The sequence below is a fragment of the Aulonocara sp. 'chitande type north' Nkhata Bay genome, linkage group LG3 (genome assembly GCF_057382095.1).
Source record: "Aulonocara sp. 'chitande type north' Nkhata Bay isolate Kocher_YH1m ecotype deep benthic linkage group LG3, A_spYH_male_GT1.1, whole genome shotgun sequence".
Classification (NCBI taxonomy): Eukaryota; Metazoa; Chordata; class Actinopteri; order Cichliformes; family Cichlidae; genus Aulonocara; species Aulonocara sp. 'chitande type north' Nkhata Bay.
The window spans coordinates 9,494,690-9,522,686 of NC_141346.1; the positions used below are offsets into that span (position 1 = coordinate 9,494,690).

General features: G+C 41.4%; 2 protein-coding genes across 4 annotated transcripts; one reads left to right on the forward strand and one right to left on the reverse strand.

The window, feature by feature from the left end:
- The first annotated feature begins 783 nt into the window (after positions 1–783).
- Positions 784–5,852, forward strand: LOC147333845 (uncharacterized). Of its 3 annotated transcripts, XM_086271044.1 has the most exons (6): positions 788–849; positions 956–1,031; positions 4,130–4,331; positions 4,510–4,668; positions 4,892–5,022; positions 5,621–5,852. In XM_086271044.1, the coding sequence occupies exons 3-6, from the start codon at positions 4,139–4,141 to the stop codon at positions 5,672–5,674; spliced, it is 537 nt and encodes a 178-aa protein (XP_086127170.1). In that variant the 5' UTR covers positions 788–849; positions 956–1,031; positions 4,130–4,138; the 3' UTR covers positions 5,675–5,852. The 3 variants fall into 3 exon arrangements, with proteins under 3 accessions (XP_086127179.1, XP_086127188.1, XP_086127170.1); XM_086271053.1 differs by lacking the exon at positions 956–1,031 and having other exon boundaries at positions 784–895; XM_086271062.1 differs by lacking the exon at positions 956–1,031 and having other exon boundaries at positions 785–849.
- A 2,665-nt stretch (positions 5,853–8,517) lies between these two features.
- On the reverse strand, positions 8,518–26,629 carry plod3 (procollagen-lysine, 2-oxoglutarate 5-dioxygenase 3). Its single transcript, XM_086270369.1, has 19 exons — positions 26,367–26,629; positions 21,224–21,315; positions 20,067–20,203; positions 17,704–17,867; positions 17,511–17,623; positions 16,950–17,013; positions 16,211–16,308; positions 15,247–15,342; positions 15,027–15,158; positions 14,609–14,730; positions 13,602–13,706; positions 12,619–12,744; positions 11,683–11,827; positions 11,442–11,555; positions 11,288–11,359; positions 11,052–11,156; positions 10,825–10,971; positions 9,797–9,922; positions 8,518–9,695 (listed from the first exon to the last, which is right to left on the reverse strand). Exons 1-19 carry the CDS (start codon positions 26,449–26,451, stop codon positions 9,540–9,542), a joined length of 2,199 nt encoding a protein of 732 aa, XP_086126495.1. The 5' UTR covers positions 26,452–26,629; the 3' UTR covers positions 8,518–9,539.
- Between the last annotated feature and the right edge of the window lie 1,368 nt (positions 26,630–27,997).

A 27,997-nucleotide genomic window follows, 5' to 3' on the forward strand; every position in this document is an offset into this window, starting at 1 on the left:
AATAATTAATATGGACTTTTGCGTGTGCGTGCTTTCAAAGTTTTCCTCACACACACACTCTCTCTCTCTCTGTTATTACAGTCTGTGTGTGTGTGTGTGTGTGTGTGTGTGTGTGTGTGTGTGTGTGTGTGTCTGTTCCTGTCTAGCTGTCTTGTGAGAGCCAACAGTCACACACACCGGTCCTCACAAATTTGAAGGCCTGTTTGAGGCTCAAAATGTGGTTTTAGTGTCAGGATTACAATTAGGTTATGGTTAGCTTTATGGTAGTTTAATAGTTTAATTATTTATATAGCACAATAATTACAACAGGAGCGTTGACCAAAGTGCTGTACAAGAATACAACATACATAATAAAACAACTTAGAGTATTAAAAGCAAACACCAAATATGAATTAACAAACAACTCTCATGCCCTATTAAAAGCCAGTAAATAAAAATGCGTTTTAAGATGAGATTTAAAAAGATTGACAGTATGAGCCTGTCTGATGTGTAGGGGTAAATTATTCCACAGCTTAGGTGCTACGACTGCAAATGCTCGATCACCTCTATGAACCAGCCTCGACCTTGGTACAGCTAAAAGCAAAAGATCACTTGATGGTAAGGGTTAGGGTTAGGATTTCATTTTTAATGGTTAGGGTTAGGGTAAGGGGCTAGGAAAAGCATTATGTCAATGTCCTCACTAAGATAGCTGAACGGGCTTGCGTGTGTGTGTAGGTGTCAGTGTGTGTGCGCACGTGTGTGTAGGGAGGGAGGGAGCAGAGCAGACTTTGCCCTGCATGCAGGAAACTGTCGCTCAGTCGCCACACCACCAACAACGCTGCGACCAGCCGAGGAACTTCACACCAGCCAGTGAGTACAAACTGGGAGAACTGGAAGAACAGATTCACAGCTGGGGGTGAGGGGGACCACATTTAATGCCTGTGTCACTGATCCTATGTTCAATCTGAGCTTGCAGGTCCAGCTCAGAGGTCAGTCATGTGACTGAAGGCCTCACCTGTGACATCATAGCAGGGCCAGTGTTTATATATGAGGTGAAAACACTAACACACTTCTGTATGAGAATATTATGGTTTATCAAAGTTGGGGGGAAAGTTTTCATGGTCACTGTGATCGCTTCTACCTGTGGTTACTCAGCTGTTTGAACCTCCTGATGACTTAATGGCAGTCGCTCCAGGAAGTATCCAGAGCCGCTCGTTTGATCTTACATTTCCCACTGCAGTATTTTAAAGTATTTGATTTACTTTGTTTTAGAACGAAAATAATTGATTGTATATAGAAGACTGATTTCTGGACTGCATCCATAGCGTGAGGAGCATTACACAGACACAGACAGACACCTGGTCATTAGTTCTGAGTCCAAGTAGAATCCAAGAATTTCATTCACAGACTTCTTGAATGGTCTGCTAGTACAATTAACTGCACAGCAGAAATATTGTTGTTCAGGTAATCAATTAAAAACGACATTCTCCAACAGCAGGTCTTTGATGTAGCCACTGTTGAAGTGCATTCAACCTGCAATCTTCTTGATGCCCTATGGGGGCGACATCTGGGGTCCGATTGTATGGAAGTCTATGAGAAAATGAGCCTATTACACAACTTATCTCTCACCTCAGTTAATACTTTCCTAATGAGTTTATGGTCTCAGTCTCCACTTCCAGGTCTTATCAAATACAACATGGTGTTCAGTTTGTAACTTATGGACCCATTGGAGGATTGAGCTGAGTAGGGAAGGATTTAGAGCATGGATAGGAGCATGCAGTGTAGGAAAGAGCCGTTATTTTAAGAAGAGAGGTGACTATTGAGCAGCAGTATAGCTTCATGCTGAGAAGGAGCACTACAGATGAGGAAGTCAGGAGTGGTAGGTAGTAGGTGGAGGTATGCCCTGGAGATGAGAGAAATAAAAGTCATTAGAAACAAGACAGAATAGAGAGTGGATATATTGGACAAAAGCGGCAGAAGGAAAAGAGGAAGACCTCAGAGGAGGTTTATGGATGTAGTAAAGGAAGGCTGTTAGTGAGGTAGGCAGATCCGCCATGATGATCCCTAAAGGGAGCAACCAGAAGAAGAAGAAGAAGAGTGTCTCTCATTGGTTTCTAAAAAGTCTGTGGCACTAAAATCAGGCAGCTTTGACTCTCACATAGAAGTCTTTGCACATCAAGCCATTCTTCAAGAGTTTTTGTGGAGTGCTGCAGCCCACTGACCTGATCTAAGTGCATGGTGAATGCTCCAAGCTGAACCCCTGTATCTGTTGCTGGTTGGGGACTGAGATAATCCCAGTCCAAAGAAACATACAGTAGTTGAGACAACTTTGGAGGCAAGGTGTAGTCAGACTCAGAAATCTGTGTGGTTTTTCTGTGTCCTGGTGGTCTGTGGGAGGCTCTGTCAGGTCATCAACCCTTAACCTGTGTAATCTGTGGATTATGATGGTATGACATCTGCACGGGCACCTGTCGATTCGGTTTGTGAGATTGCTGACACACGTTTGCCATCAGGATGGCCCTCCCCAGTGCTCGCTCTATTAATTTCATTCTTCTCAGTGATGTCTTCAGTCAAGAGAATTTGGACTTCGTAACAAAGACTTGGCAGCACAATTTGGAATTTAATCATCTGACTGAGCTCTGTCCAAAATAGTGCTCCTTTGTTGGTGGTGGACTCGCCGTCATCTTTAAGAACTGCGTTATTTGTTAGTCTGTGTTTTTTGGACATATCTATATCGAAAACAACTTGTTGTGGATAGGCGTAGCTTTGGGTCATGTGGTGTCGGTAATAGTAATAGTGATTGCTATATCACCTGTTCACAGCCCGAGGGAATTTTTGTGAATGAGTGGGTGATGGGGGAAGTTGACTTTTGCTCACCGCTCAAGCTTAGAATGTTTATTTTGATCACTGTTTTTCTACAGATTTTAAGGATTTGATAACAAATAAAGAAGTTTTTAATCTGGAACTTTGACTTATGTTTTGAACAGTGGGCGCGTCAACATTATCCCCCTATTAGCCCCTAACCCATTCCACAATTGAGCCCTACACACAGACACACAAATCTTATTTAAAAATCTTTTAAAAACCTTATTCCCATTCAGATTGTAGCCTCCATCTCTCTTGAATATTGATTGGAAATAGATTATTTCTAGCTCTAAACATTATCTGTGCTATATTGTAATTAACCAAGTCATGGAGTTTTCACAACTTTTGTCTGTGTCTGTCTTTTAATACAGAGCTTACCCTTCCTAAACAGTTATTCAGTCAGCATATTATCATCCAGCATGCCACTGAACTTTATCGGATTTGTTTAATGTTAAGTTAGAGTCAGTATTGGATGCAGAAATGTTTGTTAGAGATTTTAATGAAAAGACAGGCATTCAAAGAGTCATTTCTTTTGGATAAATGAAGCTCGTCTGCAGTTAGAAGGTCCAAACCACCGAATGAAAAGTGCATCATGTGAAGGAATGAGAAAAGGGAGTCTGCATATTTTATCAGTATTATATTGTTCAGTAAAAGAAATCTTAATGTCCTTTTAATAAAAATAAGCAGACAGGTATCTCCTGCTTTTTCATACTTACACGTGTTCTTTAACAGGTATTCTCTAACATTTCTTACTTTTATTATTAAAAAATAAATTGTATTTATTTGGTAAATAAAGTAAAATAAAATGTTGGCAAAAATGCTGTGCCTTCATCTGCTCACTCTGTTACTGATTTTTCTTGTTCTTTAAATCTGGATTGTTTTCAAAACCCTGTTGAGTATCACTGATCTGACAGGCAAAATGAAACTTTCATCGAGCCCTGCAGGTGTGCTTCCCACATCACTGTGCTAAATGTTTTTAATTCAAAACCCAAGAAACAATCTCACCTGGACTCATCCTCACCTGAACATTGTGGATTGGTATCCAGGCCGTCGTTTCTTGTCAAAGATTTGAGAAAAGCCAGGTTCTATCAGAGGTTTCTTCCTGTTAAAAGGGAGTTTTTTTCTCAGTGTGCCACTGTGCTATTGTTGGGGTCTTTACCCTACAATATAAAGCACCTTGAGGTGATGTTATATAAACAAAATTTAGTTAAATTGAAAAACTGTGAAATGTTGTTTATAAGTAAATGTATATATTAAAACTTCACTAAAGCTTGTCTCACTGCAGGTGTTCATCATGAATTCTTCAGCACCACCTCCTCCATCATCATCATCATCATCATCATCATCATCATCATCACCGGCATCAACATCTACCTCGATCAGAGCTGGGAAACAAACCCAGCTGAACTCCTCTTCATCCTCTCCCCCTCCTCCTCCTTTTACTCTGTCTCTCAGAAGTCCTGAGCTGCAAGCAGAGTTTCTAAGAGGTAACCTTTTTCTAAGGCTCAATTTTGTGTTGATGGATAACTGAACAGAACCTGAAACAGGGCCCTGAGGGGCCCGGGTGGTCCTGGGTTTCTGTATCAAACTACCACAGAAGAATTGCAAAACCCCAAATCTCAAGCACAAACAGCCACAAATGTCTTCTTATCTTTGTCTTTCCAGAGTGTCGGAACAAATTTAAGCCTCACAGCGACGACAGTGAATCCAGCGGGGTTTCCTCCACCACCTCCCCTGTGGCCTCCCCCTTCAGCCTCACTCCTTCCTCCTCCCCCTCCAGTTCTTCATCCACCTCGCCGTCCCCTGGCTTCAAGGACAGACAAGGTGAGCCGGCTGGAAGTACTGTCCTAACCTATGTGAAGTGACTAGCTCGCCCTGGTGGAGAGGACCCATTAATAGAAAACATATCTCTGAGAGACTTTGACGAGCTGTTACTGGTTTATTGTGCTGATGTAAAACAAACAGGCTCCACTCTTGGGTGTGGCATTTTGTGTTTTAGAGATTTGGTTGGACCCATATGAAAACTAAAATTATTGTCTTTGTTCAGCTCGTCTGTCACTGTCCAGCCCCGAGCTCCTTTCTGAACTGAAGGAATCCAAAAACCGCTCCCTCCGACACGTCCCCGCGCAAAAGGGAATGACCACCGTTTTCTCAGGGCGAGGAAGAGCATCAAGACAGGTGAGCAGAAACAACGTTTCTCCGTCTGGCTCTCCAGCTTTCCTTCTTTTCATTAAGACTACAAACTAACTTTATTAAAACCTTACAACACAGCAGCCATGATGTAAAGATTCAGAAACATTTTAAAGCCTTCATTTATTTTATCCATTTATTTTATAACATTCATAACCAATGTGTGAAACGATGACACTGAGAAATTTTGTTTATGTTTAAAAAATGTCTGATCACCTGTAATCCTTTGAAAGGCAAATCTTTCCACTGATGTATTTCAGTTGCTCCATATAGTCCTACTTTGATTTCATAGAGTTTGAGATGCTTCTAGTGGCTGACGGTTCTGGACTACAGACAGGCCAGTTTAACAGCTTTACTCATTACTAGAATTTGATTTAGCATCGTCTTGCTGGAGTAAGAAAGGTGTCGTCTGGATGGCGGCATGTGCTACTTGTAAACCTGCAGATATGGTTCAGCACTGGGGCCATCCAAAGAGTGACTTCCTAAAGCAACCAGGGATGTGTCGGTTTTCTGAGACAAAGTTAGGAAAGGATACATTTAAAGGAATTAAATGATCTGAATTAAATTCTTTAATTTTTCTTTTCAGGCGTCTGACTCCACTACACCCACCAAACCGGCCAATCCGAGGGTTTCTCGCTGACTTTATGAGCAACGTGTCAACCAGACTATGAACTCTAATTCTCCGTATTAATTATGTAAATACAGTGTCACAAGCTAAATGTTATGAATGCTGAAAGTGTAAAAACTCATCACCAGCTCCTGAACCATGTAGAAGACCCTGAAATAAAGTACAGAACAAGGCTCTGCAGATTTATATTTGTTCATCAATTAAAAATGTTCAGTTCATTTTTAGAGAAAGAAAAAAATAATTAATTTAACCAAATGTCTGGTCATGCAGGCTGGAGTGTGGACTTCAAGCCATGACTTTGTTGTTGCTAGGGTATCTTGTCTCACCACTTCAGAGTTCTGAATACTAAAGCTCAAAGGTATAAGGAGTGAAAGCTGATATCCAAGAGGTAAGTGTTGAATTGAATAATTAGGGTACTTGCGTAGCTGTTGCTGTGGATATAGCTCAGCCGGGAGCGTCTAAAGAGCAGTTCTTGAACTTTTTCTCTCTTGACCAGTTTTTTCCCAATACTGATTGGTAGATTAGGATTCCACTTGCTGTCACATATTCAGGGAGTGCAGAATTATTAGGCAAGTTGTATTTTTGAGGAATAATTTTATTATAGAACAACAACCATGTTCTAAATGAACCCAAAAAACTCATTAACATCAAAGCTGAATGTTTTTGGAAGTAGTTTTTAGTTTGTTGTTAGTTTTAGCTATTTTAGGGGGATATCTGTGTGTGCAGGTGACTATTACTGTGCATAATTATTAGGCAACTTAACAAAAAACAAATATATACCCATTTCAATTATTTATTTTTACCAGTGACACCAATATAACATCTCCACATTCACAAATATACGTTTCTGACATTCAAAAACAAAACAAAAACAAATCAGCGACCAATATAGCCACCTTTCTTTGCAAGGACACTCAAAAGCCTGCCATCCATGGATTCTGTCAGTGTTTTGATCTGTTCACCATCAACATTGCGTGCAGCAGCAACCACAGCCTCCCAGACACTGTTCAGAGAGGTGTACTGTTTTCCCTCCTTGTAAATCTCACATTTGATGATGGACCACAGGTTCTCAATGGGGTTCAGATCAGGTGAACAAGGAGGCCATGTCATTAGTTTTTCTTCTTTTATACCCTTTCTTGCCAGCCACGCTGTGGAGTACTTGGACGCGTGTGATGGAGCATTGTCCTGCATGAAAATCATGTTTTTCTTGAAGGATGTAGACTTCTTCCTGTACCACTGCTTGAAGAAGGTGTCTTCCAGAAACTGGCAGTAGGACTGGGAGTTGAGCTTGACTCCATCCTCAACCCGAAAAGGCCCCACAAGCTCATCTTTGATGATACCAGCCCAAACCAGTACTCCACCTCCACCTTGCTGGCGTCTGAGTCGGACTGGAGCTCTCTGCCCTTTACCAATCCAGCCACGGGCCCATCCATCTGACCCATCAAGACTCACTCTCATTTCATCAGTCCATAAAACCTTAGAAAAATCAGTCTTGAGATATTTCTTGGCCCAGTCTTGACGTTTCAGCTTGTGTGTCTTGTTCAGTGGTGGTCGTCTTTCAGCCTTTCTTACCTTGGCCATGTCTCTGAGTATTGCACACCTTGTGCTTTTGGGCACTCCAGTGATGTTGCAGCTCTGAAATATGGCCAAACTGGTGGCAAGTGGCATCTTGGCAGCTGCACGCTTGACTTTTCTCAGTTCATGGGCAGTTATTTTGCGCCTTGGTTTTTCCACACGCTTCTTGCGACCCTGTTGACTATTTTGAATGAAACGCTTGATTGTTCGATGATCACGCTTCAGAAGCTTTGCAATTTTGAGACTGCTGCATCCCTCTGCAAGATATCTCACTATTTTTGACTTTTCTGAGCCTGTCAAGTCCTTCTTTTGACCCATTTTGCCAAAGGAAAGGAAGTTGCCTAATAATTATGCACACCTGATATAGGGTGTTGATGTCATTAGACCACACCCCTTCTCATTACAGAGATGCACATCACCTAATATGCTTAATTGGTAGTAGGCTTTCGAGCCTATACAGCTTGGAGTAAGACGACATGCATGAAGAGGATGATGTGGACAAAATACTCTTTTGCCTAATAATTCTGCACTCCCTGTATGTGATCTTTAAAAGTTGTATTATTCATATTAGACGTCAGGGTTTAAAATACTGGGGTAAATGTACTGTGTGCAATCCTTTGAATCAAAATGCTGTCTTCAATTAAAATGTCCATTTCAACGATTTCTTTTGCTGCTTCCGTGGACCAGAGATCCACCAATCAGCACTGAGTGAAGGTACGCTTTCAGGGGTTAGGATTTTAAGGTTAGCTGTCTGTTAGACTTCACTGCATCCACTTTTAGTGCAATTTTCTAACCAATAATACGGCTCCTATGCAATCAATTGACAGTGTCCAAGAAATTTATTCTCCAAGTTTGTGAGTGAAATAGTTTTTCTTTTTTTGGATACTACTCAACAGAATGTCTCTGTGTGATGCAATTAGAAAATAATTAATATAGTGGTGGCAAAAGCACTAAAATCAAGGCTTCAAAGCTGTAGGTAACGTCACCTTGGCTACACCTGTATTTAAATTTTTTATTTTGACTCCAGAGACAGGCCAGGTCATACTTTTCTGTAATACCAATTTGTAACATAGGATGGTGCAGTAACAGTGCACTGACTGGGGGAAATACTGGTACTACAATAAGACAAGTACTGCCAGTTAGTGCCACCAGCACAAACTCGCAAAAGTAAATTAGTATTTATCTTTTTACTTTAAGAATATTCTTGAGTAAAAATCATAGTCGTTTTCTTGACAGTTTGATAGCCCCAAAAAAGGACTACTTAAACTATGTGACAGGTCTTTTTTTTTTATTAAAATCTCAAAACTTTATTCAGTCAGTCATCAACAAATAATTTAATGCAGTTTTTACAAAGCCAGAGACTTTTGATAAACAGGCACGTATAGAAGAAAACCAGAGGCTGGGTGGAAACACTGCACCTCAGACTAAAAACCATCACAGCATTTTTTAAATAAAGACATAATCCTGCAAGAGGAGGCAGCGCTTCACACCCTAATGATGACTGCCCCATGGAAACCTAAGGAGGACATGTAAATTTTAAAAACAAGAATAAACAACAAAGAATAAAACAAATACATAAAAGGCCTTTAGAGTTTACAAAGTAAGAGTCTAAAAACTCCTCAAAGTGGAGCTCCACTTGCTTAAATCTTGTTTTTACAGACTTTTACCAAACATATAGACTTCTTGGCACATCATTCACACGGTTTTCTTTAAAGCATCTTTATACCCATCTTTCTTCTCTGTATCATATTAATTGATATTGAGGATTTGCACGTCTAAAATATTGATGCTCAAATCCAGCCGACTTGTCTTTGAGGTGGATTTACCCTCGAGCACATCACTAATACGGGTAACACCCTCTACTTGGCACAACAGGTGGCATTAATCTTTCAGAGTTTGGAGTGTAACAGCTGATTGTTGAAACACAACTTGGAGTGTTTTGCTTGCATAGATTTAGTTAACGTTTAAACGTAAGGCAGCACGGTGACAACTGATTTTAAGCATGAGACTCTTATTTTGAAATGTCCGACAGCGATGCCTTCAAGACCACAAATCTCCCGTTTTTATTTGCTTCACTAGTGTCAGGAATAAAAACAAGGTAAAAAACAGAAAACTCTGAAATGTCAACGATGATAAGTCAAATCTTATGTACACCTGAAATAAGGACACAGTGAAATAATAACATGATGCATTCAAGGTCATCACGTCTTTTCCTCCATTACGAATATGATGATGAGGTTGGCTAATCTTCTCATGCTCACACAGACACACCAGCAGCCTTTTATGCACACGCTCTGTACGCTTAGGGGTCGACAAAGGACACCATGATGTATCTGGTCCCTTTGGTGACGCGCAGGCCTTCGTGGTAGTGTGTCAGTCGACCTGGGTGCATGAAGGACCAGCCCTTCCTAGGAGACTCCACCTTACAGTCGTACCGCAGGAACCTGCAACCTCCACCCTGACACAAGTAAACATGTTGCATTACGAAAGGCAGGGCTTTAGGGAAATTATTCAGGATAGCATGTTCTTTGGCTTCTTTAGATCAGCAGGCTGCGTTACCTCGTAGTCAATGTCCTTCCTGTTCAAGGCGATGTTGATAGTGAAGGTGGAGGAGTCATGATGTGGCCGCAATAATGGTTGCTCATCTGGACGGTAACGCACCACAAAGTTCATAATGGCTTGAGCCTGCATGTAGACAGTACCAGATCATTTTTAAGAGGATTAACAAAAGACGGCACAAACACAACAATGTTCCCAACATCAGATAAAAATCTGACTCGGAAACTTTCTAAAGAAAAACATGATTAATGTATAGCTCCTTAGCATTGTGAATTTGTATTCTCTTAGAGTGCAGTAGAGCACAGTGTACCCTGGGGCAGATACTGAGTTTTTTTTCTGTAATGCCTGCACTGTCAAAACCTTTGTAGTGGCTCAATATCTGGGATTAATTTCGAGGTAAGCATCGGTCTGAGATCATGAGATATTTCTGGGCTGAACTTTGGGTAAGGTCTTGAGAGAACCTCTGAGGACGGTAAGGAGTTATTCTGATGGACTGCACCTTGTGTTCAGGGTGTGCACCCTACCTTAGAGGAAGGCTCTGAATGATAAACGTATCTGGAACTTGAACACTATGGTTATTGTGTGGACTGTACCTCAACCCATGGGGTGACTCTAACCTTAATGTTGAGTCTGGACCCGACCCTCTGGTTAACGTCTGGTCTGTATCTTAGCGTAAGGGTCTTGACAGTACCTTGGTATCGAGTCTAAACCTAGGGTTTGGTCTGTATATTTAGGTGGGAGTTAGGGTATTGATGGTACTTTGGCAAAGACTCTACACTGAAAACCAAGATTTGGATCTAAACTACACTTTAGGCTAAAGTGTGGACTCAGAGGGTCTAAACTGTACTGTGGGATTAGGATCTCCTGAGCAATACCTTGGCACAAAGTCTTGAATTGAACCCTTAGGTTAGAGTGTAAACTATACTTTGGAGTAAGCTCTGGGCTCTCCCGTGAGGGAGGTTGTGGATTGAACTCCTTGGTGGGGTAGGGAGTCTGAACGTGAGACTGGGGTTAGGCTTTTACTGTACCCTGGGGTAGTAGCCAGGATAGAGTTTCTCAGTGACGGGGGAAATATAATCTTTGAGGAACTTGAGCCACTCCTTCTCAAAGCTGATCTGGTTCATGTGGATATCCACAGTTGGGACATTTTCATAACCGCCAGCCAGACGCTCATCCTAGAAACACAGAAAACACAAAACTGTTAAGTCTTAGTACTTACTTCTGCCCTTGTGTGACAGTTAGAATAAGTGTTTACCTTGTGCGTTCCACCAGACCACTCGCCACAGTCTTCCATGGTTTCTACCATATGGTCACACATTTTGTCTGAGAAAGTTGGAAACCAGTAAACATCTGGGCAGGGCTGAAATACAGAGAGATTGTTAAACCCACGATGATTCTGTAACAATCATTAATAATAATCTGAAAACACTCTACATGGGAGGTGGGGTTTTTTTGCCTCTGGTTCCTGATTCCCCTTCCTGACTTTATTACCTGCTCTACATAAGTCTTCTCATCTTCAAAGATCTTGGAGTAGTTTTCGTGGACATACTTCTCCTTCCAGTCCTGCAAATACAGACAGACAGTCAGAGTTGTTTTAGCTTTACCCACATCATCTAATTTGAGTGTTCATGTACATTTTCCTGACCACAGGGTTGTCGAAGATCTGCCACATGTCTGGGTGGAGCCTGGACGTGTTGTAATTGGACGAGGCCACCAAACGGCCAAATTCGTCACGGTTGGACACATACATGAAGACTCCCTGTGGACATATTAAGTTTTGTTTGTATAAAGTTCAATGAAACAACAGCATTGCTGCTTACAAAAGAGCTTTTTTGTAATCCACTCTGACTGTGCTTACAGTTAAAAGCAGAGAACGTTTGTGTTACCTGGTCTCGGATGCTCCTGCAGAACACCATGTCAGCGTCCATGCCCCCTTCATCCATATACAGGCTCACCTGGGACAGTTTAGTCCGCAGCACGCTGCCTTTGATCAGGTAGACCTGAGTGATGTACGGCACATTCCACAGACCTCTGCACAAACACAGGCAGAAGGTTGTTTTACAGACAGGATGTCGCGTCTCAGAGTTTGGTGCTGGTTCTTAAGTCTTATGGACTCATCTGTAGTTGGACTTGCTGACTTTCTGGACTTTTTCTAATCAGCCAAATGCTTTTTTTTGCCATTTTTGCCTGTTTGAATCCCACATTTGGTTTTCTATGCTATAGAATCTGGCACAGGGATCAAAGAAACTGAAACACCAGTTACCCCAAAACAATAGCCAAAGCAAAATCTCAACAACTGGAAACACAACCGTGGCACTTAAGAGCAAGAGATCAGCTGAAAGTAGGAGAAGAATCACTTTTTTTCTTTAATGGGAAACCCATCTAAGGTTGGGGTTGGTTTGGGTTTAACCAGATGTTAAACAGTCACTACTAGAAATCACTCGCTTTCAAATGAGGGCTCATCCGTTCAATGAAAAAACTAAAAGCATATGTAGAGTCTCTCATATTTTTTAGAATTAAAATCTGAACACACCAACTGCAACACATACATCATTATTATTATTTTCATTATGACATATCTATTCACTAAATAATGGAAAATTTAAGACAAAGCGATAGCACAATCTAAAATAAAATCACTGAATCAGTTTGACCCATTTTTTTATTACCTTAAAATTTAGAAATGGATAAACAGCTATAGGTGGGTTTTGTGCTTCTGTTTCATTCATTTAACCTTTATTTAAACTTGAAATTATCTCTTTTGTGACAGTGTACTGGGCCACAATAGGCAGCATTAACCAGTTTCTTTGTGTGTTACTTACACCCTCTTGCCCTGGACGATCTCAATGTAATCTTCAGATCTGGAGTAGTATCCTTCAGGGCTTAGAGCGCCCCAGAAGTTACTCCACAGCTTTCCGTGTTTGGACAGCATGGGTGCTATGACAGACCTGCAAGAACAGCAAAGGATTTCAGAGAACTGCATTAAAATAAAAACCAACAGAATCTAACATAAAGCCTGAATACTGAGGTGTTTACACATAGGGCCTAATATCTGGAAAGAAGTAGCAGAAAGTAGTCTGAGAGAATTAAAATAGAAGAGTGACGCAGGTTCCTTTAGTCTGAAGCCATTAGCCGTTTTTAAAATCAAACAGTGAGCTCAAAATAGTCAAAATTATTTGGCTCCAGTAGAATAATCAGCGTTGCTGTTAACATTCAGGCATCCATTAAACTCCAGACAGCTTGAACTGAACCTTGGGTTTACACTAATGGTCATCGTCTCGTACACCCTCTATGCTATTAGGGTCTAGATGGTACCTTGGCACAGAGACTGGACTGAGCTTTGGGGGTTAATGTCTAAGCTGGAAGAGATCTGTATTAGAGCTTGGGATAGTATCTTGATTTGGGGTAGAGCCTGCAATGAACATTGAGGCAAAATGTGGCCTGAGCTCTCGGTTCGTGTCAGAGCTGTTTAGGAAAGCTGAATTTGACCTTGGAGTGATAGTCTGGACACAAATACCATCATAGGCCAGGAGGAAAATAGCAAAAATGAACCAAACGTCACGAAAAAGAAAATCTGAAATGATCAATCCTGGATCAGTCACCATGAAGAAGTCCTGATCATAAGCTGAATCTCCACAGCGAAACCCTCGTTGGCCTGAAGCATTTAAATATTGGCTGTCAGTTTTTAAAAACTTATCAACAAATATGTGACATTTTTTTGTAGTCTTTTTAGTTTTTGAGAGTCTCATCCAGTGCAGGATATGCTCAGGGTTTTACTGACGGTGTAAACAGAGCTTCTACGTACTTGTTCTCCTCCATCAGGATCCTCAAGATGTCGGGGTTCGTCAAAGCCACATCGGAGTCGATGCTGAAGTAGTAGTCGCACTCTGGATCCTTCTTACACACCTCGCTGCAGTCAAACAAACAGCCAGGAAGGTTCATTACCTTCGTATTTAGAGAGTTTCCATAAAGGTGATGGTCAGACGTATTTTTTATCTTACTACAGAGGGAATCTGACCTTTTTTTAATGTAATTGTTCTAAATACGCTCCAGTCATTAAACAGATTTAACTTCCTGGTTTCTAAATATGCTTCACAGAGCAATTTAAGTGTTTTGTTCTGCCTCATTTCCGTCTTTAAATGTCCTGCTTTAAAGTTCCTGCCAAGTCCTGGTTGCGAATGCTGGGTTTTAAGGAAAGAAAGGTTCAAGGTTGTATACAGCAGTGCTCAATTCCTGGTTGTTTTTCCATGTTTTTTATGTTTCTCCGTCTCGTCAATATGTCTACCTTTATTTTCCTGATCTTTGCGTGTCTTTTGTCCTTTTATTTCCTGTCTTTGTCTTCCTCCCGATTCCCTGATTGTTTCCACCTGTATATTTGTCCTCAGAATTTATTCTCTGCCTCTTGCAGGTGCTTATTTGGGGATTTAGGTTTTATCGTATCTTTTGGATTTTCCTAAATTTGAACTTTTGTTTCAGATGAATTAATTGCTCACTTTTATTTCATTTATATGTTGGCAAAGTTCTGCAACATGCAGTTGATGAACACTATGAGCTGTACATAAATCCAAATAAAACCACAGAAGGAAAACTACTGTTGATTTCTGCCTTATTGTAAAAAAAATAAAATAAAGGTTGGTACTAAAAATGCAAATAGTTAAATATTTGTACATATTTGAGACCAATTTTGCTGACAGTGTTGATAACATCTTTGAAACCTACATTTCTTTTTTGTGTCATAACTCCTGTTTCCAGGACTTCTTATATTTTACTGTTTTAAAGTTTTTATAATGTCCTTAGAGGTTGTGCACTCACACAGCCATGGTTCTGGCTTCGTCCTCCTTCAGGTTCTCCTCTGGTCCAACTACCCGGGCGTCTGGGAACAGAGACCTGTGTCGCTCCCAGAACTTCTGGATGTGACGCTCGTGGTACACGACCTGCAGTACGGGGACACAACAGGTCAGAAAGCACATGACACAGGAAGGAAGTTCTGTATGCTGCAAAAATGAACTTTGGCTCTAAATTTAGTGAACAGGCAAAACATTTTTCACAGTTGAAGGCTACTCAAACTACTCTCTGCTTGAGCCACAGTCAGGAACCTTTTCCTTGTGTCAAAGTTGCCTAAAATCTCTCGGTGAGACAATTCTGACTCTTTAATTGTGAATCTTTTTCGTCCCTCTGATGTTCCAGTGAAGGCAGTGAAACTGGAACTCTGTGCGAGTGTGCATCGTACGTTGTTGTGGATGAAGAGGCGAATCCTCGTTTTTGGGTAGTTCAGAGTGGACAGGCGCTCCAGGAACTCCTCCATGAAGGGAGTTGCATGTTCGATGAAAACAGCGACGTAGACCAGAGGCATCTGTTCGTCCTGAACACACAAACACACGTAGAGTTCAAACACTGACAGGAAAACTTTTTCTCCTCATTATGTCCTCCACTGAGAGTGGTGCAGGCACCTCATTGAAGAAGAGCAGGTCGTCGTCGCAAATCCCGCAGCCGGTTTCATAGGTCCACACCGTGGGGACGTAGTTACCGAGGTAGTTCAGCTGCAGCTGCAGAGACAAGCAGATGTGCAGAATTATTAAATATATTTGTTGTGTTTGATAATCAGATTTTTAATGATAGGCAGGAACAGTTTCAAGTGTGAGGCTTTAAAGATCAAAGAGTCTTCATTAGTTTTAAACAGCAGCACAGTGGTTTACTCTAATGCTGGGCTTACACTGTGCCATGTTTGGCAAATTTTGAGCCAATATTTCAGTCGTGCGACCGTTTTGGGGATCGGCCTTCATCGTGTGTCGTGCATCGTGTATTCGTGGGGTAACGAGAAGCGATTAACACCTCACGACCAGCTCCCGATCATCAATCGCTTGGTCGGGAGGATTTCAAACCTGTTTGAAATGCTTGGTGAAAATGACGGAGCAGCAGTGCAGCGTGTGATCTGGACACAAGCGATGGAGGCACAACTTGTGGAACTTTGGAAAGCTCATCCGAGCCTTTTCGATGTGGCCTCACAAAATTATCACGACCACAACAACCGTGAAAATAGTTGGATCTACACTGCTGCTCAATCACAGCTGCCTGATCATGTTTTTCATTAGCAATTTAGCAAAGTTGATGGTGGTGGTGTGTCTGTGTGAGTGAAAGACAGAGAGGGCGAGCGACAGAATTTCTGTTATAAGCTTCATTTTATGGACGCACAGTGTGAGCACTCAGGTCGCATCAGAGCATCGGGTCGTATAGTGTGAGACCCTCGTGACCTACGAACTTCTAACCCCTGCGAGTCAATCGTGCAGTTTGAGCAGAAGCTGAATAACACGACTGAAAGAAATCGCAGTGTGAGCCCAGCTTAACACGTCACACCTGACTCCTGATCACAAAATCTGTCTGTGCTCTGGTTTTACCATCACATTGTCGTGTTACCTTGGTGGGTCCGTTGCCATGGATAACAACAGGAAGCGTGTCGTAGGCGACATTCCTTGCTCTGACCTTTGCCCTCTCGAATTTCAAGACGACCTCATCTAGAGAGGAGATTTAGTGTAAGTGTTTCTGCTCAATAAGAAACAGCAGTTCCTCAAATGTCCACTTGAGGCTCCAGTGGGAAGTCAGTCCTCATAAGCTCCCGTAGAAACAAACACGACACACCTTGATTCAGTCAGACCAAAGATATATCCTCATAAGAGCCTGAGTACAGTAATAGCACGTTGAAAAAGTTGGAGGGACAGATTTATGTCAGAAAGGCATGAATACACATGTATAATAAACCTTTTAATATCTGAATTGAAGTATTTCACATTCAAATCAGAGGTTTTCAGGATGAAGTAACGAGTAGAGTGAGTAACAAAAACCAGAATGAATGTTTCCTTACAAATCGTGGAGCTTCACAGGGCTCTATTATCGATCCTCTACTTTTTACTCAGATTTAAACTGTATGCTTGTAAAAGCGAGTCATTCCCCACAGACTGAAATAAACATGTTTACAGCCTGATACAAAAAGTTGTTTTGGTCTCTGTAGCTAATCTCCCCCCTCATTACAACAGGCTTAGAGTTGCATTAATAGGAGTGTAGCCTCTTTGACTAACAGCTGGATGGAGACAGACTGCTACATGTGAAACAGCTGGTTCGCGTGTAAACTGAGCTCTCACATATCTGTGTTTCTTACCAACAGCTCCGTTCAGGTTTTGGAAGATCCGGGATCGATGATCCAGGGTCATGTTAAACTTGGTCTGATGTGACAATAATAAACAGAGCAGCTTTGTCAAGATTTAGACTTTTACAGATAAATTCAGACATGACAAGCTGGGCGAATATCTGAGATTCAAAAACTCTTCTTCTCTGAAATCACTGCTGGCCTAGTTTTCTAAGAATATGTTCAAAACATTGGAAACAATTCAGGTTTTTACCCAGCAGTACAGATTAACTTGTTTTGTCTGCAACGTCAAAGACCGTCGACCTGAGGTAACATTAAAGGAGCCAACCTCAGACTGTTACTTGTTACTAATGGTAACAAGAAATGCAAAGTGAACTGCAGCCATTATTCTGTCATTGGAGGGAACAGAGTGTGAGATGGTCTTGTTCTTTAACTTACATTACAATTGGTACAGAAAAAGTATTTAGATGAAAATGTTCCTGTTGTGACTGCGACTTGTTCTAGTGGCTCTAACAGTGGCTTTAAAACTGTGGGTTACTTTTGTTTTTTTAATGTTTGTGAAGTTGTTTTTACCCTGTGCGTCTTGTCCAGGTAGATCCTGGTGTAGAAAAGTTGGTCGTCATCGCTGTCTTTGTACTTCCACTGCTGGACAATTGCACTGATCTCTGGAGCATAGCCGATGAACCCTGAAGAGCAAGAAGTCGTGTGTTACTTACTGCTTTAAACTTTTTATAGTATTTTAAAGGAATATCAGTGAGCTCCTTACCTCCTGAGTTCAGGTAGCGTTTCCCAGTACGCACCTCGGGGTATTTGGAGGCCAGGCGCTGGTCAGGCCAGCAGAAACCCTCAGCTGAGAAAATAACTTTGTGACCCATACGGGAAAACTTGGACAGCAGCTCCTCAGGACCTGATGCAAAGATCACATCGTAACTGCATGGAGAGAGAAAGAGGGGGGCCTGTTACTGTTTGCAACAGTTTGAATGTGTGGGATAAGCAGACAGAGAGCATGTTTATGACAGAAACAATCAGGACTGAACACTGAGCAGTGGCTAGAAAGAGTGAGAGCCACGTCAGCTTACATGTAAACAGGAAAGAAAAACATTTAAAGGACGATAAATGGAAGAAATTACAGTAAGAGTTCAGCGTGAGCTGCAGACCTCCACAGTCGAGTGTGGCTCATTCCCAACTTTATCCGTCTCTTTCCAGAAAGTCTGAAGTAATGACCGCCTACAGCAGCTCCAGTACAGAGTTTAAGGTGTTCATTAAAACCTAAAACAGGACACAGAGGGGTCTCCTGCTCCTGCTGTGGTCTCCCCTCTACCAGATGATCACCTCGTCTCTGTGATGTTCCACAACTGGGTTATACTGGAGGAAATGGGGGTTTTACAGTTGTGGTCAGAGGTTTAAATACAGTCTTCAAGGGCATGAATTCATGGCGATTCTGGACTTTCCATGATTTATTTAACTGTCCCAGGCTTTTTCAGGGTGGAAGAATTGCGCAGCAAACATCAGACATCACCAAAACAAACTCAATTGAGTTTGAATTTACTGTGTTTTGGATTTTCTCTAACCTTTTCTCCGTAAGGGTCAAATATATGCATTCACTCAGTTAAATTTTTTATGGTGCTGAAGGTTCTATAGTGTATTTTAGCTGGGCAAGGCCAAAGCATACATACTTCCTGTTAGAGATCATGATTGATTACACTTGGCTTCTCTTGGCAGAATAAGAGGGAGACAGTATGTCTGTGAAGGTTCTCAGTCATCCAGGTCATCGTAGTCTAAGGAGCTTGGAAAGAAAAGCGTCTGGACTTCTTTAAGTTGCTTGAAGACGTTTCAATGGTGTAGAGTCCCAGATTTAAACCCAGTGGGAGCCAAAGAGGCCATTTATGTCCACTGTGAGCGACCATCTTTGAACAGAGGCGGGGGTTTACGACACCAACTCTCTGCCATCTATAATCCAGTTTTGAGATCCCTTCCCAGACGCCTTAACGCCCACTCACTCTGGGCCATCTGACCTCAGGACATCACATGATAGGGTGAGCCAGGTTTCACAATGAGCTCACCCGAAACCTTTGCTGATTGGGACCTACACAAGTTTTCACGTGTCGGCTCATGTGATTAGGTGGAGGATCATCAGGGGGTCCTTTGTCCCTCTTTGGGGGGGAAACTCCCACTAGGTTTATATCTGGGACTCTCCACCATTTGACCTTTGAACTGAAGAAGCTTCTCGGATGAGAGATGAAACGTCTTCAAGCAACTTAAAGAAGTCCAGACGCTTTTCTTTCGATTGGCTGACAGCACCCGTCAGACTGACCAATACCAAAATAGTATTTTAATTTATTTGTTATTTTTGGGTCCACAATTTGGACCCTACCTACACAGACTGTTTGGGAACCACCAGCTGCTAGGAAAAAATGTATTTGTACGACCTGAACTGTTAGTGAGTGGCCACTGGAGGTTGCTGGACTACAAACCTGTGACTGCTTTGGTTGCAAGAGGATTGCCATGAAAGATGATGACCTGTCTGCAAACGCTCGCTAATTTACCACCATGTGACTGTCAAACTTGAAAAAGGTCGACCGAACCTTAGCTTCAAGACCGTGGCAATCTATTAAAGACTAAAGCGATCCAAAAAAGGAAGCTTTAGTGCAGCACCGTGTGCTTCTTCCATCTTCATGGTTTATCATTTGCTAACTTGTCACGAAACATTTTTCCCCTAACAACCAGTGGCCACCCATCCTTCCCCAGGCCTCCGTGACTGGGTTTGTATTTCTGGACTTGTCTGAACTTTAGCTTTAGTTAACAGTAACAACACTGGAGCTCAGAACCAGTGAAATCCCTGCACAGGTCACAGGCGGTGCCTGAGCTCTGATTTCACTGTTTATCTGCTAATCGAACAATACGAAAATTCATATCCTTCATTTTTGCGAGAAAAGCTTTGTCCTCGTGTGTGTCAAAGTAGGTCAGAAAGAAAAAGTAAAGACACAACAAAAGCAGCGAAAACTGAGACTGACAAGATAAAGAACAGGAAGAGTAGAGCTGTGAAAAGACAGAAATCAGGACTGAGCTGATGGGAACGATAAGTATATGACACACACACACACACACACACACACACTTACACTTTACCTGTCCACAAACATGATGACGAGCTCTGTCTTCTCCGAGTGCTTCTGCACCTCCTTCTTCAACCATCTCACCTTCTGACCTCCACCCACCGTCCGAGCGACGTCGCCTCCCTTCCACTCCTCGCCCAGACCCAGGACCTGTACACCACCATCACATCATTAAACTCATTTGCTCATTTGTATCCAATAAATCCTCTGACAGCTGATCTGCTCATGTGATCACTGAGAGTGTTTCTAAAGGATCTGCAGCACAAAAAAACAGAAACAGTTTTATTTTTCTCTGCTGGAGTTGTTCCTGCACCTTAAACAAAGACGTTTTACTGCAGTCAGAGCTGCACTGTGTGGCCCGACAGGTCCTCCCTGCATTCAGGAACTTTGTACAGGAACAATCGGCTCATTCACTCATTCATTCTGTTTCAGGTACCGACCACTTGGACAACAACACATTAGTCTTTAGTCTCTGCATATTACCAACAGTCAAGATGTGACTGAAGCACTTTAGCTTTAAGGCCGTTTCCACACATGCAGTTTGAACACACAGAAACAAATCCAAGCAAACTCATCAGAGTGGAGCAACAAAGGTAAACACCAGAAGGAGGTGATGAGATCTAGACTGAACACAAGGAACCGAACACCAAGAATTTACTTTAATTTCAATGATATTCTCAAATCTATGGCACCCAGAATGTAAAGCATGCACTGGAGTTTGCTAGGAACCGGCCTGAGACCACCTCCTTCAAAAGGTTTCAGTGTGGATGATGTGGTGTAATTACGGTGTTCAGAAATGAACCAGACAAAAGAGGAAACGAGTCTAGGGTTTGATTTAAACACCACAGGTATGAAAACACCTCCACTGACAAACTAACTCACTAAACCTCTAAATAAGGCTGGAAATGTGCAAACTTTGGAGCAGCTGACTCCAAGTATCATGGAGGGAAGCTGTGTGGAGCCTTGTACAGACCCACCGCTTCGATCCGACATTTAATCTCAGACCTGAGTCAAACTTCAGCAAGCGACGGCTGTGCAGCCGTGCATCAGACATCAGCAGCACCTCAGCCAGGGATGTAATGGATTACTCTTTAATGACACTAACCTCACCAGGTAACAGGTTACTCTTTAACACAAAGTTACCCAGCATGTAACTTGTGTGTGTGTTACCTTCACAGTGTAGTTGAACTCTTGGGCTGTCCTCATGAAGCGCAGGAAGCCGTCCGTCTCCTCTGTTGCCACGGTGATGACCAGCAAATTTTCTGCAAACACATCAGGTGATCAGCATGACGTTGTCAAATCAACAGAGAACTCTTGTTTTTTGTTTTTTTTACAACTCGTAAATATATAACGATCCATTTTGGCAAATATTGAAATATTTGGAGGATGTGCTGCTGTATGCTGGTAACACTCAGTCCTGTTTGCAGACACGAGCAGCTGCCAGAGTTTCCCTGCAGGCTTTTTATTAGGAATTGGGAGCAGAATTCCTCTGAAATTCCGAGGAAAGTCAAAGAGGGGAGGCGTAGCATGGGGGAGGAGAAGAGGGTCTGTGACCAAAGCCCCTGCTGTGCTCCTGAGGGTCTGACGTGTTTTAACGTGCGAGAGCAATAACACTTTCACTGCAGCGCCGAGAAAACAGCTCTCGGCTGTGCAACAAAGCTCCTTAAATATCCCGAGAAATCGCTCCCATCCACTCTCTGTGCAAACAGCTGGTTCAGATACCATCAAACCAAACATGGGAAAACCTCCACCTCCTCCTCCTCCTCCTCCTCCTCCTCGGCAGCGTTTGATTGAAAGTGTCTCGAAAGTTTACTGTGAAGTTTCCAGCCAGGTGTCACGGTTTTTCAACACGTCATTAAATAACGACGTCCCCTTCCCACCAGCAGCACTCATGAGTAGTTGTGTTTGAGTTCAGCTGAGCTGAGCGAGTGCATATGGAAGGAAATTCTCCTGTTTTTAACCATCGTTTTTATTCTTCAGAACTTCTAGATTTTTGAAAAGGGAGTTTTTCCTTCCCACTGTTGCCAAGTGCTCACTCAGTCTGACTGTTGAGGTTTTCACTGTATTATTGCAGGGTCTTTGCCCTAAAATGTAAAGTGGTTATGCCTTTGTGCTATATAAATAAATCTGAATTGAATTGAATAGATTCCTAGGGGTGTGTCAAAAGGCATTGTCAACAACCCATGAAAGTCTCTGCAGCTGCCTGCAGGGCAGACTCTGGGTCTCAAACTAAAAGGAAGGATTATGGAATACATCAGCTCTGAAACTATAAACACATCCTGACAAACGATCCATAAAGTGACCTCTGCCCAGGTCTTCCCTCCATGTTTATACTGAATCATTTCCATAACCAAATATGAGCAGAATTCATATTTCGCTCCTTCTTACAAAGATGTTTGTGTGTTTGCCGACTCTCATGGAAATATGTTCCTGACATGCATGATGAAAATGTAAAAAATGTAAAGACTTCCTTTTTCCGTTCCTTGATTTGAATCTGTGGGACCAGGCCGGAGGTGTGGAGCCTTGGAGAATGTTACAGATCCAAGCAGCAGATCTGAGTGGGCTCATTTCTTTCGTTTTCACATCAGTTTGCACAGCGCGCACATCATAAACACATTTTGAATTCTTTCTCAGCTTTGGTCAAATATTTTTTAAGACAAGTAGAACACTTAAACATCGAGTACTGGGGATTTTCTTCTTCTAATGAAGCCCAAAAATTTTTCCACCCGAGTGTTTTTAGGGTTACAGGCTCTCAAAGTACAAAGAAATATTGGCCCAAATGTGGCACTTTTTACTCGTTTCATAGCCCTCTTAGCTATATAAGTTCCACATTGTCAGCACAGTTTAAACACAAGCAGTTCATACTATGAAGGTACTACAGCTGATTGTGAGGGGTCAGGAGGGAACGTTTCACAGGAACAGCCCATATGAAGGAAATACAGGAAGTTTATATCAGCATAAACGTTTAATGTTTGTCCAAATAATGTTAGCATAATGTCACTGTGCTAGTGTTAACAAGCAGAACCGTTCAGAGCCTCACACATGCAAGCATGCAGGCCTACAGACCGTTCAGAACTACCTGCCGGGTTCAGGTGTTTGAAGTTAAACCTATCTGGACATTTTTATTCTCTACTCAGGTTAAACATGATATATAAGTCACTTAGATAACTTAAAAATGTTATTGTTTGGCTTTTTTCAGTATTTTATTTGTTCCTGAGTAAATCGGTTTGGCTGAGATCAAAGTTATAGTTTTTACACAGCTGAATAAACATCAAGCAGACAGCTGATTATCAGAAGTGTGAGATGCTGAGAATTTACTCCGGTGTCCTGTTATATTTTAGATAGCAAGGAGTTTATTAAACTTCACCCAAACAATCTGCAAATTTCATTAAAATTTAATAAACTATCATCTTGTCTTTATTTTTAGTTAGCACCTTAAACACTTAAAGCTGTAAGCTAATGATAGTTATATAAGAGCAGATGCTGCTGGTGCAATGAGCTGTACGTTTTACTTCCAATGGATGATGATCTGATTAGTCGACAAATAGAAAAAATAATCGGTGACTAGTCGACGATCAAAATAATCATTTGTGGCAGCCCTACTACCGACCATGTCTGAGCTGATCCCTGTTCTGCTTTTTAAGGACCGACCACACTAAAAACCACCTTCTTCCAACCTGCCAGGAGCATTTTCCAGCCTGATGGGAGCACCATGTCAGAAGACATGACAACACAGAGCCTCGAAAAGATCCCCAAATTAACATCTTGGGCCCATGGACACATCTTAATCTGATCCACAATCTATGATCAGTGCTTAAAAAGCAGGTGGACAAACAGGAGCCCACAAACTGTGGTTAACTAAGAGCCACAGAGATCTGCAGGAGTTATGAAGAAGAACGGACTGTTCTCTCTGCTGAGGTCAGGAAAGCGATTCTGCTCCCTGAAGACCAACAGAGAGAGACTGAGGAGGAGCTTCTTCCCGCAGGCGATACGGTCTCTCAATCACACCACCACACAGTACTGACCCACACATACAGTTCTTACACACACACTGGACTTTCTGGACTTTGTTTACACTTCATCACTTAAATCACTTTAAGCATATTTGCACTGCACAAGACATAATGTGGATTGCACAACACTGGACATTATACTCCTCATTTCCAGCTAATACTTGTACAGCTGCTGTTATTGTGTATATATTTATTTATATTTCTTCATACATTCTTATATAGTTCTATACTGTGTATTTTGTTGTACAGTTATTTTTTAACTTTAATTTATATATTTGATCTTATTCTTTCCCAGTTAAATTTACCCTTTTTAATTTTTCATATTTATTTCCTATCTTATTCATAGCCTTCTCTTTTTTCTTTAGGTCACGAGCAGTTGTCTAAGCATTTCACTGCATATCGTACTGTGTGTGACTGTGTACGTGACAAATAAAATTTGAAGAGTCAACACTGTAAATGACTCCTATAAAAGTCTGTCACAGAAATGTAAAAAATAAATAAAAACTGATGAAAAACAAACTCTGTTACGTTCAGCCAATAGAAACTCGCCATGCTCAGTGTCACAAGATTCAGAGCTGCTGAGCACAACATGGAGGAAGTGCTCAGATATACAACAACCTCCCAGAGGAAGAAGGCGAGTTTAAGTAAGATGTTCTCACTGGTTCACAAACTCACTTTGTGACAGAGGTACAGCCTCTCGGGGTTAACTTCACTGTGTCTGTGATTGTCTGAGATGTTTTAGGGAAATACGTCTTCAGCTGAGCTGTGTTTAAAATGTGCCACAGAACCTGAGAAAAACTGAGACACTTCTTGTGAGCTCAGATATCTGAAGCCTTCAAATGAGCTAAAACACCAACCAGCTGATTATCTATTATTAACAATTTAACAGCTTCTTTATATACACAAAAAAGGTGTTTTACTAAAATATAACAATCCTGGCGTTCCTCTGAAGAATAAGCATCAGGACTGGGATAAAAGTGCAAGCAAAGAATTCACTTTTATGTATCAAAAGACCAAAACTCAAAGATCCTGAAGGAGGAAGAACCTGTAAACTGATTATTGATTTGATCAATGAATTAATCTCGAGATAAAGCAAAAGAAGTCTTTAAACTGGATCCCATGACTGAGTGAAAATGGCCTCAGATTTCAGTCAAATATTTAAAAATCTATTTTTTTCAGTTATTTTTTCTGTTATTATCTGAGTGTCTGTGAACTTTTTAAAAAAAGGTTTACAACAAGAAGGACATCTCGTCGTCAGTCTCACTCTGCTCCCTTTAAAAACGCCTCACATAAGTAATATAAACATGAATACAAACCACAGCTGAGCAAACAAACCTCACAGGGACGCACCAAAGACAGGATGGAAAACACAGATCAGATTTAAACCGGCTATTCTTTTGAAAAACGTTTATTCTGTGTAAGACATCTCTGCTTCACAGACCTGCCAGTGAGAGGTTCATGATGGAAATCATTAATCCTGCTACATAAAACGTGCTGTGGGCTCCCACAGTGGCTTTTTAAACCTAATTTAATCCACTTACAATACATGTTTTACTCATTTAAATGCAGTTAACTAAAATTCTTTATTCTAATACGATTATAAAATATGCAATCAAAATGATCACACTATTTTAAAAGTCCCAGCTCTCATTTGAGGCTGTAAAACCTCGTTTGAGTGGGTTGATCAGTGATTTGTAATCTTTACTGCTGGATGTAAGCATCCCTGCGTGAATGTGTCTGTTTGTGGGGATGTCTAACTTTCTTTAATATTTGAATTTTATCCGATATGCGAAGCACTTTGTACCTTTGTGTTTCTGCGATTAAAACTGATACATGTTAACCACGCTGTGTGGTAGATTATACGTGGAAAAATGGAAATAAAGATCCAGGAAACAAAGTTGCGCATTAAGATTTTCCAGAGTTTAGGGAATCATTAATAACCTGTAGGGATTACAATAAGAGTATATGAGGTTATAAAGGGAGCAGGTCCACCGTGAGCCCCTCGGGTGAGTATTTGGGGTCATTATTGAGACTTTTTGTGATATTTACATTTTGCTCTGACATGAACACAACCCCCTGTTAAAGTTTGCTAACGGTCCTGTGGCGCTAACGGTTTTAATAATTAATAAACATCCTTCCTAAACTCACCCAGCGGCTGAATAACGGAATAAACTCTGAAAATAGTGAAAAGGTTTGTGACGTGATGAGCAGCCTTTCCGTAACCCACCCCGAGCTCCACAGCTCCAGCGGGTCACGGTGGTCCGCCCGGCCGATCAGGGGACCCCGCACAGCGGTCTTACCTGGAGAAAGCTTCCGCTGTTCGGCCCACACGGCGCCCTGGAAAAAGGCGAGAGACAGCAGGCGGAGAAGAAAACTGGAGGACATATTGGATGTTTGGACACGGCTCCGTTTAGACTGTAGGCCGTAGCTTTAGTCCACTCTTTCTCCTCTCTTCCCGGCCCTCTCTCTTCACGTTCACCGCTCAGTCGGCACTCGACTCTCGCGATACTCGTCACCTTTTCCGACTTTTAAAAGAAAGTCAACAGAAACCGCAAAAAGCTATCCAGCCAATGAGAACAGAAATGACGCGATACAGCTTTGACGGACAGAGCTGGTATCCAATCAGCACAGATAGTCGGAAATCCACCAGCCAATAAGAGGCAGACATATGGGAACTTTTTTTCTCTTCGTTTTTCGGTGGGCTAAACCACAGAAAGTTTGTGAAAAATGGAGTACGTGAATCTTTGCCACGTCTGAGGCTTTCAGGAGAGGGAGGGAGAGGGAGAGACATAGCGAGGACATGGAAAAACGGAGAGAGAGCGTGCGTCGGCAGAGGTTTTATATAGCTTTAAAGTCGCATGTCTGCAATAAAATCTATAATGATGTTTAATCATTATAATTACACCCAAAATGTATTCATAATTTAGTATTTATTTGCATAATTTATTTAAGAAATGAAATATTAACACTGCGAGTTCTTTTCCTGACATACATAGCATGCATGAATAAACTCTCAAAATCGTTTTTCTTTAGCTCTTTTGTAAAAAATCACTTTCTCCCAAATAATTGACTCAAAATATAAAAGTAAAGAACTGGGTGAAGAGACTGCAAACATAGCTGTTCTGTAAATACAGCAATCCAGCATTTATTCTACATTTACCATCTAGTAAGCTAAAAGCATACGTTATTAGAGGGTGGATGTATGGGATGCTCTAAACTCTAGATCACTGGTTTCTTTCTGTGTGTCTCAGGATTTAATAAAACTACAATCTACACCACAGTGTCACAACAAGGGGCCCAACATCTTATTCCTGGTCCCAGTTGATTAACACTGCAGTGTTAATCAACTGGGACCAAGAATAAGATGAGATAAGATAAGATAAGACTTTATTGACCCCACGGAGGCAAAATTTGTGCTGTGTTTCGTTGTTCTTGTAACATTGACAATTAAATCTGTTCTATTCAATAGGGGGGTCATGTCAGTAAAACACAAGTATAGATGTATAAAAAGGAGGCAGAGGTTTTATAATACCTTTTAAAAACCATTTTCTTTCAAACTGACCTGGTTTTAATTTTCATTTGTTTTAAAGACAGTATTTAACTCTTTGTACTCTTAAACTCTTTAACTCTTTACTCAAGATATGAAAGTAAAGATCTGGAGAAAGAGACAGTAGCCACACTTTGTTAGCAATTACAACAATCAGACATTTAGTTATTGTATTTTTTCTTTTATTAAACAGATTTCAGTCATATCACAGTAATCCCTGGATTAACTAGTGGGAAGTGACCAATTATGCTGGAACACATAGCAGGATGTTTTAACAAAACATGACAAAGGCATGCTATGGAAGAGATCCAGAGATGATTAAATTCAGAATAGTGTATAAATGCACTAGTCACACACACCATGCTTCCACATCATGCTAATTAT